The sequence below is a fragment of the Pleurodeles waltl genome, chromosome 2_2 (genome assembly GCF_031143425.1).
Source record: "Pleurodeles waltl isolate 20211129_DDA chromosome 2_2, aPleWal1.hap1.20221129, whole genome shotgun sequence".
Taxonomy (NCBI): Eukaryota; Metazoa; Chordata; class Amphibia; order Caudata; family Salamandridae; genus Pleurodeles; species Pleurodeles waltl.
Genome location: NC_090439.1, coordinates 849,156,870 through 849,169,110, shown reverse-complemented (window position 1 = coordinate 849,169,110; position 12,241 = coordinate 849,156,870). Strand labels below are relative to the sequence as shown.

At 41.2% G+C, this 12,241-nt stretch overlaps 1 protein-coding gene across 2 annotated transcripts in view; it reads left to right on the top strand.

Annotated features, from left to right (window-relative positions):
• CDH17 (cadherin 17) overlaps positions 1-12,241 on the top strand; it is a 371,516-nt gene that overhangs the window by 273,244 nt on the left and 86,031 nt on the right. For both annotated transcript variants that reach the window (XM_069220475.1, XM_069220476.1), the window contains 2 exons: positions 1,643-1,719; positions 11,699-11,890. In XM_069220475.1, the coding sequence (XP_069076576.1) occupies positions 1,643-1,719; positions 11,699-11,890 (269 nt within the window). The remainder of the gene's footprint in view (positions 1-1,642; positions 1,720-11,698; positions 11,891-12,241) is intronic.

The following is a 12,241-nucleotide window of genomic DNA, read 5'->3' as shown; positions in this document are numbered from 1 at the left end:
TTATGTTTTAGCAATTTTCTTAAACATTTATGCAGTGTATTTGAATGAATAATATTTTTTTATTTCATATTACCAATATTTTGGTTGTTGATAACATAGATTTCAATATTTTTGTTTTGTATTTTTGAATGCGGTTACGATATTTTGTGTATCTTTGTTTTTGATGTTGAGGTATTTTGTATGTTTTTACTGTGAGTCGATATTAATGCATTTCTTTTTAATGCATTTCTTTTATAGGGGTGCAATATTAAGGTTATTTATACTTTATGGGCAATATTTGTGTATTTCGATATTGTGTTTCTTCATAATCTATCATTGGTGCATACTTATTACGTGTTAATGAGTGAGATTATATAGATTGCTACGAGTCTTTCGGTAGAACATTTTTCACTGTGACAGGCCATCTTCTATCAAACTGTGCCAATGTCTGTTTCCAGCATTTCCACTGTTTTGACAGTGGCAATGTTCTGAAGTATTCACTTCATAAGGTGGCCTCCTCCCTTTGTTTCGTTTTCATTTACAATTGTTTGCCCATACCCTTCAAGCTTCAGCCACTTGTCTCTTTAGTTTTTAAGACACCAGACAGAGCAACACAAGTGGCATAGTGACCCATTTGCCAGCTGTGTAGCCCAAAAAAGATTTACTGTCACTTTCTGCTTCTCTGCGACAAACATCTCTGATACTGGCCTAAACAATCTACTTATCTACATCCGATTTCCCTTTTGTGACAAAATCTGGAGCACTGAGGGACAGAATAGCTTTAGGGCTCTTCTTGCTCGTTGAAACTTGAATAGCAATATCATACTCATCAGGTCATCTTCTTGTGTAAACAGTATTTTGAGTGTGACTCAGAATTCCAAGAAGATTCACTGAGCTAAACCCAGAGAAATTACTTCAGGTAAAATAGTTAAACAAGTAGTATTCAATGAGCAAAACACAGATTCTGCATGTTATGCCTTATTATGACGTGCAGTACTTGGAACAGGTGTATATTTTCTCATCTTAAAGAAGTCACCTCGAGGGGTGTTCACCTGCGGGTCCAAAAAGTAGTTGTGTACTCATACAGGATAATAATTGCTTACTGCTGGCATCCAATCATGGTTTGTTTAGATTGTAATGCATGCCTCCACATGGCTGCTTATCAGCCAGTAAGGTTTGGCCTTTATTCTGCTCGGATTGACTCTGTTGCTGCATTTATCATCAGTTGCAGCTGCTGCCAGGAAGTGCTGCAGTTGGCCTGAGCTGGCAGAAATGCTGCTCAGGGAGGGAGTGTGGCACTACACTTGGTCTTGTATTTGACAGCCGGGTGGAGGGTTTCTAAGTGCGCATATCAGTTTGGCTGGCCTATGACGGGCGGCTGGCCAAACTGACATGTGCACTTAGAATCGGACCACTCCTCCTCCTCCAATTGTTGACATGGAGGAGGCTGGCCCTTCTCCGCCCTACAAAAGCAGAAAAATAAAGGGATAATAAAATACGGCTTATCATCCCATTGACAAATGCAAGCAGCAACAAAAGAGGCCCTGATACTGACAGCTGATAACACGTCTTCTTTAAATCTCAGAATTAGGGACTTTTTTCCCAGTATTTTCATACAGATGTCTTTTTTCTATTTGTGATATTATGTTTTATTTTCTTACAGTGTTTAAAACGATTTGTCTGGTACAAATCAATGTCATTGATATCAACAAACATCCTCCCATCTTTGACAACTTTGATGTAAGTATCACTGCTTCTTGTCATTCACTGAGCTAGTTTTGACTTTGTAGGTTGTTACCAATTAAAATTGTGAACATTTCCATTTAAGAATATGCCTCGAGGATTTATTGTATTTTGGAAATAGCAGACAAATTTTAATTGGAGTACTTTCAAACGTTATCAACAGTAAACATTTGATTTAACATGTTTTCTTTGGATCTGCAAAACCTGTTGCTACTGTGTAGTTACTCTAATGCAGTCTGAGTTTTGTAAATTATTTTTATGATCCCCGACTAAAACTCTATCTGTGAACCCTATAGTGCCCATCAAAACACTATTTTAGGACTTTGGGGGTTATTCTAACTTTGGAGGAGGTGTTAATCCGTCCCAAAAGTGACGGAAAAGTGACGGATTTACCACCAGCCATATTACGAGTCCATTATATCCTATGGAACTCGTAATACGGCTGGTGGTATATCCGTCACTTTACCGTCACTTTTGGGACGGATTAACACTCCTCCAAAGTTAGAATAACCCCCTTTATGTGGTAGTTGGAAGCATTTCTGTCCACCCTGCCCTCAAATGAGAACAAGAGTATAGTGCCATCGATTGACAGGACAACTTTTAAATGATTGTGTGGAAGATCAAATGCAGCCTCCTTCCTGCTCGTTCCTCTCTTGCTGACGCGGTGTCCTGTTTTACACCTTCTCACTCTTTCGGGAGTGCCAGTCAGAATATTACCACTCACTTTAAACTCAAGGCCAGAGATGAAGGATGCCTGAAGTGAAGGATTTGTAGTCACTTTAAACTCAAGCCCAGAGTTGAGGGATGCCAGAGGTGAAGGATGCTGGAGGTGAAGGAGGCCAGAAGAGAAAGACGCTGGAGGTGAAGGATGTCAGAATAGAAGGATACCGTAGGCGAATGATGCAGATATGAAAGATACTGGATGTGAAGGATACTGGGGGTGAAAAATGCCAGAGGTGAAGGATACCAGAGGTGAAGGATGCCAGAGTTAAAGGACGCTGGAGTGAAGTACACCAGCGGTGAAGGATACCAGAGGTGAAGGATGCTAGAGGAGAAGGATATCAGAGGTGAAGAATGCCAGAATAGAAGGATGCTGGAGGTGAAGGATGCCAAAATAGAAGGATGCCGGAGGTGAAGGATGCCAGAGGTGAATGATATTGGAGGTGAAGGATGCAGAGATGATGAATGCCAGAGGATAAGGACGCAGCAGGTAAAGGATAGGGATGCAGAGGTGAAGGATGCTGAGGTGAAGGATGCCAGATATAAAGGATGCCAGAGGGGAAGGGTGCCAGAGATGAAGGATGCCAGAGGTAAAGGATGTTGAAGGGGAAGGATGCCAGAATTGAAGGATACTGGAGGTGAGGGATGCCAGTGGTGAAGGATACCAGAGGAGAAGGATACCAGAGGTGAAGGATGCCAAATGTGAAGGATGCCCGAATTGAAGGGTACTGGAGGTGAAGGATGCCAGAATTGGAGGATACTGCAGGTGAAGGATGTTTTGCTGCATAGGCAGCATGGCATAGAATGTCCTTCCCCATGAGCGGAATATATTGTCTTCCTTTCTTATCTTCAAGCAGAAACACAAGACTGCTAGTCCAGTTTCTGTCACCCAGTGATCAGTACAGGGAGATGCCATAGCTCTATTGTGTGCTACCTAAATGTTTGTTTTTTGTAAATATATATTTATAAAACACTAAATGATAACCACATTAGTAGCATTTCTGCCATCCATCGTTTGGTTCCAAAAATGATCAAGAGTCTGCGTTGCAATATCTCATTGCATGTGACTTCTGCATCCTACTAGCCCCGACGCAATCCCCTCTGCCACCACACCTTCACCCACAGCAGTACCCATTCTTTCCCCGCTGTAATGTACCCAGCTCTACTGTACAATGCCATGTTACTTTATGACTATGTACTGCCATGTAACTTGACATATTTGTATTCATTCATGCATACTTATGTGCATGCACACATACACCATGTAGTCAGGAACAGCGGTAGAAGAACACTTCAATGAGCACAATCAGTGTAAGGGGCTTATTCTCCATATGAAATCCTCAGTGTAGTAAAATATGCTGTGTCTACAAGGTGTAACTTTCCTCCAGTTGCCACAGTCAGTAGCCGCAGGATAACATCTTGCTGCAAATAATTCAAATGCACCCAAGAAGCGAGGCAGTTACATTACTTCCTGTCTCCATGATCTGTTGTGGGATAAATTGATTGATAACATCTGGTTAAGGGGCTAGTGTGCGACACGGTTTGCCACAGAGGTGTATATTACAGAGTGCATGAGGTATGCTTTGTTTCACAATCCCCATTTATGTGTCCCTTGTCTACACTGTATCTTGCCTAGGGGTTCTCCAGCTCAATATGTACATACTAAATAAGTAAGATTTCAACAGTTTATATCATTTTTATTAATGTATATTAGGCTCATGTTCAATGGTTAAATGGAAATAAAAACTGAGTTCAGAAATGAAAGTATCACTGGTGTGAGTCTGTTTCCCCTCAAACAGAGCTGGTGTTTGCTAGGCTCATATTAGCATTCCTGGCTTGAAATGCTGTTAGAAAACCTACAGTGCTGCTGACCCAATAGGAGCCTGAGAGATTAACAAGCTTATAGAAGTGAAGCCGCTTCAGCTAATAGAGTGCCATGCTTGGCACAATCCTACAAGAAAGTTTGTACTGCGGGTGGCATAACATAGCAACCTGTTACAAAGTGCACCAATGTAATACACACGGACTGCGTTTTATAATAATTTGAAGTAAATCTTATTAAGTCCTTTGTCCAAACTCATCTGTAACTATCTGAGGCCCGTCCTCAAGCAGACTTGATGTCTGGCCCAACAACACAGTACTTAATCACAGGTTTATGGTGTACTACTCGTGCCAACTTATGATCATTTTTGGTTCAAGTCTTTTTCATGCTTGTACCAAGCTTTGCCATTTTTCTTTTCCCAGAGAATAATAGTGCCCTCAGACACTTACTCAGACCGGTACTAGAACTGGATGGAGGCAAAGCCATTGCTACACACTGATACCCAAGTAGGGTGTCGCCAGAGGAGGCTCTTCCACAATGGCGAAGGAGCGTTGCCCCACTAGCTGAGAGCCAGCAACTTAAAAATAAAACAAGATTTCATTATTGTTTTAGTTTTCAGCTGCTGGCTCAGCCAGCATGTGCAGGGAGAGGTGGGGCTAGGTCATGGGAGGGTGAAGGGGGAAGAATGAGCGGAGTGCACTAAGTACGCATGTCAGTTTGATCGGCCATCTTAGGCTGGCCAAACTGACATGCTCACTTAGTTTTCTCCAACCCAGCTGTGTTGCACAGTTGGATTGGAGAAACAGCACAGACCCCAGTGCACTGTCTGAGTGGAAGACCAAGCCGCTCAGACCAATTGTGATACTGCTCTCATGATAGCCATAGCATGAGAGCAGTGCCAGGATTGCATGGGAACCTGTGCTGGTGCCCCAGCGACTGCTGGGACACAAGGAGAGGAGAGGAGCGAGTCAGCAGGCAGTGACAGCGGCTGCATTGGAACGGTACATTAAAAAAAATATTATTTGTGTTTCCTCCGTCCCTGTAGTCGCCACCCCCCACCTTGACATGTGCAGCAGCTGCTGCTGGGTGTCACCCTGAGGCACCGCCAGGTTGCCCCCTTGATGAGATCAGCCACTGCCCTTTGCAAATCCAGAAACTGGTTTACACTAGACCCCTCTGCTCTGAATGTACAACATTGTTGCACTGTACCAGACCTGAAACAGACAACAGACATTGATCAGTCCTGGGTTGATCGATGGATCATGAACTCTTTGGATGCAATCCTACCAGTAACATTGAGGTCTTCACTGAGACTCCATCCCTTGCCCCATTGTTCAGTGAAGCCATTAGCCTGGAAAAAACAATGCAAGGGCCAGGAAAGATAATTAAGAAAGTCCTACTATGAGGACCTAAACGGTACATTAGCTCTGAAATTCTACCATGGGCTTTGCAAGGCTGCTAGGGCAGCATTCTATTGGGACAAAATCTCTAACTCCCAAAATTTCCCTAAGATACTTTTTAGCATGGCGAAGAAACTCTAAGACCCAAGTAAAACATCCTCAGTGCCTTCGCTCTCTCAAGATCAATGCAAAGAGTTGCCACACTTCTTCATTAAAAAGGTGGCTGACATTCAACTTCACCTGACGAAGGTTCATACGGTTGATGGGCAAGCTGCTAACATCACACCCAACATCAGCACTCAGGATCCCGTCTCAAGGAGGGAAGAACATTCATTACCAATGCTTTTTGCTGCTCCAACAATGGAGTTGTTGTCTCTGTTGGACAGCCCTCAGTTTTTGTATCCTACTTGACCAATTAAATTAGGCTCACTGCTTGATCTTCTCCCTCCAATTAAACTCAATCTTCTGGACCTAGTCCTACTTCGGATAGTGGTCAGACTGCTCAACTGCTCAGCTTAAAAGCGACTCATCCAACCAGCACTGAAGCATGCCATGGTCCTACCACTTCTAAAAAAACTAACGTTCAACCCACCATCTTGGCTGATTTTAGACTGATTTCAATGTTGCCCATACTTTCCAAATTATTAGACAACCATGTGAACTCACAACTCACCACCTATGTGGAAGCTCAACACTTTCTTCCCTCTTTGCAGTCAAGCTTTAGGGCAGGACACAGCACCAACCCCCCCTCCTTTGAGTCACAGAACACAAAAAACTACTCCTGGATGAGGGCAGCACAGCTGTGCTGATCTTATTAGATCTCTGAGGAACCTTTGACGCTGTGTCCCACTCCATTCTACTGGAAAGGCTGATGTCACTCGGTTTCCAGGGAACAGCTTTCGCCTGGATGACCTCGTTCCTGGAAGATCGCTCATTCCAGGTTTTCTCAGACAGTGCCAGATCAGAGCCACATGCTTCCCAGGGCTAAGCCTGAAGCCTGATGATTTTCAACATATATGTACACCCCCTTGCAGATGTGGTAGAAAGTTGCACACTAACCCTGTTCTCGTATACTGATGGCACGCAAATTATCTTCTCCATGTCATCTGCACAGGAATGCACCATAGCCCTGAACAGCGATAAGACCGAGTTTATGGCACTGGCCAGAGGCTCTCAGGACCCTTCCAGAACTGAACCCCAAGTTAAAGAAACCTTGACTTCTGTTTGGATAAAAGTCTATCAATGAAGCTGTAGGTAGCCAAAGTGGCTTCAATGTGCTTTGCAGTCCTGAAGTGGAGAAAAAAAATAATTGCCGTGATTCCACCATCATCCCAAAAAACAGTGATCCAAGATTGATTCTTTCAAGAATTGACTTCTGGAACATCTTATATCTAGAAGCAGATAAGGTGGCCATTCAGCACCTACAAGTAATCCAGAATGCTGTGGCCAGACACCTCTATTGCTTTCCGATATCTGCTTCTGTGGCAAATCTTCTCCACGAGCTCCTCTGGTTGGCTGTGGATAAGCGAATACAGTTTAAAGCATTGTGCTCCATGAGCAAAGGCCAGATCCTACACAGGTCCATGTTATATTCAAGAACTGGTGGTGCCTTACCAACCTGCTTGCATGCTTCAATCACTCAACCCATCCCTCTGCAAAGTGCTTAGAATCAACCTGGCCTGCATGGGAGGTCAGTCCTTCGCATGCTTAGGCCCAAAGCTGTGAAATGCCCTCCCGGAATTTCTGCAAAGCTGCACCTCACTTACAGTGTTCCGTAAGAACTTGAAGTCCTGGTTGTTCTACCATGTGGACTCGATCCATCCTTCCTTGGTTCAGCACCAAGGGGTAGCTGAGCGCTCTACAAGATGCAAGAATAATAATAATAATAATAATAATAACAAAAACACATAAAGAAGCAGATCTCAATGAACAAAGCGACATGTGTCTTTGTAATGACTGATTAACTAACTGCACATATATTCTTGACTACAAGGCTAAGGACTGTGGAATAACATGGTCCAGGGTGAACACAACAAATCAGCCATGCCCTATGTAGGCCACTGGGAGAAGATCCCTTCAAGCATGGCTACAAACTTAAATTAGAACAATTTGCTAACAGAAAAGCTCTACTAGTTGACCATTGGTATCTTCCAAAACAGCTGTTCAGCCCTTACATTGAATACTGATTGACTGTCCCCCTTGGTCACTCTAGTTCAACCACTACTGTTGCCCCTATTGGGTGCAACTAACTTTCTCTCTGCGGTTTCAGCAACACAAGTGAAATACAGTTGACATATATGTACTGGCCATTGATCACACTTTCTTATCCTTGATTAACTGATTCCCAGTCCTAGAAGTCACAGGGAATTATGTTGTTACAAGACAATGAACTTCAGTCCACCCTCCAATCTCTTCCTCAAGGTAAAGAGCCCGGCTCTGATGGCTTCACAGTGGAATTTTATCTTCACTTTGCTCAAATTCTCCTTCCCAAACTCTTCAGACTTTTCAATTACTTTATGAACTCAAATTGCACCTCAGGCTCTTTTTTAGAATCCGCAGTAGGCTTAATCCCCCCCCAAAAATTGAGATCTGACACAATGTAAGAATTGTAGACCTATTTTTATGATCAATACAGATTATAATATTTTTGCCAAAGCTTTAGCTCTCCGGTTACTTCCCATTATGCCTACCCTCATTGATGTCCATCAATCCAGCTTTGTCCCAAACAGGAATGTTGCAGACAATTCTCGTAATTTCCTAAATATTATTAATAAAGAGCACAAAGTACAGGAATCCCTAACAGCACTATCTTTAGATGCAGAAAAAGCATTTGACAGAGTAGGTTGGAATTTCTAATGAGGGCTCTGCAATGGCATGGAATAGTTCCAAATTCCTTCAAATTACTTCACTATTGTATTCATCTCCCAAGTCGTCGGTCGTAGTTAATGGAATTAGATTCCCTTATTTTCCTCTTCAAAGAGGAATGTGTCAGGGATGCCCCTTATTCCCCTTACTATTTGTCCTAGAATTGGAACCACTACTTCATCAAATGAAAGTCAAGGAATTTACAGGATTCATATCCAAAGACACCCACAATTTTTTTTACTGCTTATGTAGATGATATCCTTTTGTTCATGTCATGTCCCGAAAGCTCTGTTCCTGCTTTCTTACAGGAACTGCACCTATAATCTGCAGTGCCCGGATACAAATGAAATATGGACAAAACAGAGGTGTTACCGCTAAATACATTTTGTACCAAAAATCTTTTGAAGAAGCAGGTCTTTCATGGAATCCGAACACACAATCAAAATGATGCTCTTTCCCATTAATAATGTTTATCTAATGCTGATTCCTTTTCGTGTACCCAAAATGTTTTTCGTGTCAATAGACAAAATACTACCTAAATTCCTATGGCGTGGCAAGCCCCCTCGAATCTCTCTTTCAAAGTTGAAATTACCCAAAGTTTTAGGAGGAGTTAACTTTCCTGCCTTGAATTATCATAAAGCCTTTGGCATAAAGCAACGACAAATATACTTATCTTTACTGAATAAAGCACCTCAGAAACTATGGTTAGCTCTTGAACAAGCCATGATTGCGCCATTTACACATATACAGATTCTTTTTTTTGACAAATTCTCACAAATACAGACTACCTAGCACTGATTCTCACACATGTACCCTTTTGAAACCTTATAAAGTTACAGCTCTTCCCACCACAGATCAATTTCTTAATAGCCCGATTTGGTATAACAAATTAATTAAACAAAAAGGGAGAACTTAGCACTGGAAGGCATGGATTAACAAAGTCATTATCCCTATTTCTCAAATATACCAATTTGGCACAACTTTCTCTTTCTATCAGTTATCTTCTCTGTATAACCTTACACCTAATCTGAACTCTCCGTATCACCAACTCTGTAACATGATTCATCATGCAACTAGTCCATATCTCCTGAAAACGTATTCCCACTCCAGTTCATCTTCACACCCATAGTCAATTCCATTCACGCTAAAGCTGCACACATCTAAGCTTTTGATTCAACCTGATCTAAGAAGAGATAAAACTTACATTGAGACACTATGGGAAACAGATTTCGGTCTCTCTTGGTCCACCCCTAACTGGGATAGAATATGGAGTAAAATCCATTCAACAGCTCAAAAAGCAAATCCCTCACAATAACCTTGTACTTCTTCTACAAAATACTTGTTTATACCCCTGAACAATTATACAAACTTAAACATACTCAAAAAGATACCTGCTGGTGCTGCCGTAAAGATTCTGGTACATATTTCCATATGGTCTTTACATGTTCACTCATAACCCACTTCTGGGCTTCAATATGGAATCAGATTACAGACATCATTAAGATTTGCATACCTTTTTCACTGGAACTACTGTTTCTTGGCAGTGTACATGAGCATTGGAGATCGTATGAATCAATAGGAAAGCTATTCGACCTTCTTACTGCAGTAGCCATATCAGTCATTGCCTCCAACTGGAAATCCTCAGACAACCTTAACCACCTTTGTTGGTGGAATCTGGTATGTCATCGACACAGACTCGACATCTACAAAATTGACTCATTGCAGCTATCAATTAAGCACTCTCAGATATGGATGCCGCTCACTAATTATTAGACACGTAATGCTAAAAAACCTGTATCACCTCTTTCTTGACTGTTTGTTTTACAATCTTTCTATATAATTTTTAACTATTTATATTCAATGCGCCATAATATTCATTGCTGTTTATATTTTTCAAGGCCACTGACATATATAATCTTCTTGTTTCCTCTTCCTTCCCATTCTCTTCCTGTCTTCCTACCTTTCTTCTCTCTCCTGTATTAAATATTAGCTCCTTCTAACTACACTGCTTACCCACTTTAAATCTCTATTTTAGTTAAGCCATTCAATATCCTTCTCATAATGTTCCTGCATAACTTAATACTTGGAATTGCAATTTATTCACTTATCTTCCATTGTTCATGTTCTGCTTAATAAAATTTATTTTTAAAAAAAAGACAATGAATGCCACAAAAGAATATCATATGCAAGAGTGCATTCAAACATATGTGCCATACATTATTGGACATTTACATCCATTGGACATATAGACACTGTATGCTAGAAAGTACTGCTTGTGTTGCAGAAACGATTGAATTCAAATGTTGATATTGTTTTTTGTCAATATTTAATTGAAGTAAAAAAATCACGTTTTTCACATTTAGGCCTTTTTTCAATAAATAATTTCAACAATCTAAGTCTACATTTATTGTTTAGTTGAATGGGTAGTTAGACCTTTCATACGCTGACCTATTGCAATTATTAATTGTTTTATAAATTATCTCCTTGTTTGTATTTATTCTCTTAACTTCTCTGAACTAGGCATGACATGGGTAGGGGAAAGTCTACAGAAAAACTAAAGGAGGATTTTAAGGAGCATATATGCAGCGAGTGTAGTTACATCCAGAAAAAGTATCAGCCTTCATAGAAATGTGTAGAATAACTTTTTTTTAACTGTAACAGCATTCTGCTCCTCCTTATTTTGAGCCATGCTTAATTTGCACAAATGCAAGAATTCTTGTTGTCTTTGTGTGCGAAGCAGAAACATTTTGATGAGCCCCCTTCCCAGTCCATGCTCACACAAGAGCTTCACCACAGTGTTGGTGAATCACTTTAAACAACTGGTATACACAGGCAGTTCTAAGATATTAATGCCACATGCTAAATTAAGCTATTTCAAGTTTTGCGGTGTGAAAACGTATACTGTATATAAGGCATGTTCGATTTATAAATAAATTAACAGCGTTTGTGGACTGAAAATACTTCCAAATGTGATTAGACGTGATGGAATGTGATAGCCTGTTGATGTTTTAAATACACATACACACATTCACAGGGCCTCACACAACAAGGTTCGTTCCTTCCTAAGCTCTACCGCATGCCTACAAAAGCGTATGTGCGGCCTGGTATTACACCCGTGCACTGGTTGCAGATATCGCTGTCACATCACCTTTCATATTTCTTTCCATAGTACGGAAATCTGACTTTTTCTGAAGATACGGCAGTGGGCACAGTTATTCTGGAGATTCAAGCTACGGATGCCGATGAGCCCTTTACTGGGAGCTCCGCCATTATATATTCGGTGAAGGAAGGAGATCCAGAAAATGTTCTTTTATTCGAGACGGATCCCGTACATAACAAAGGATATGTGAAGATTCACAAGGTAAAACAAAGAATGTTTTTCAATTGTTATCCACATACAAAAAAAAAAAATGATTTCTACATGAAGTCACGGTTTGTTATCATTCGCATTGGGTGCCCACCCTGGCTTTTTACCTGATGACCAAAGAAGGGCTTTGGCAGGTAACAGGATCGAAGGCACTTTGGGTATATGTGGTCTCACGATTGTCATTGGCTCTCACTATGATTAGCCCAATGGGACTGGCCATTCCGACACCTAATTACTGTTACCAGTTGGTACAGTTGCTCCAGAGGTAGGACAATCAATGGCTTTAACTGATGGAACTTGAGGGTCCACCAAGAAATGGAGAATCTTTGGCAGAAATAGACATGC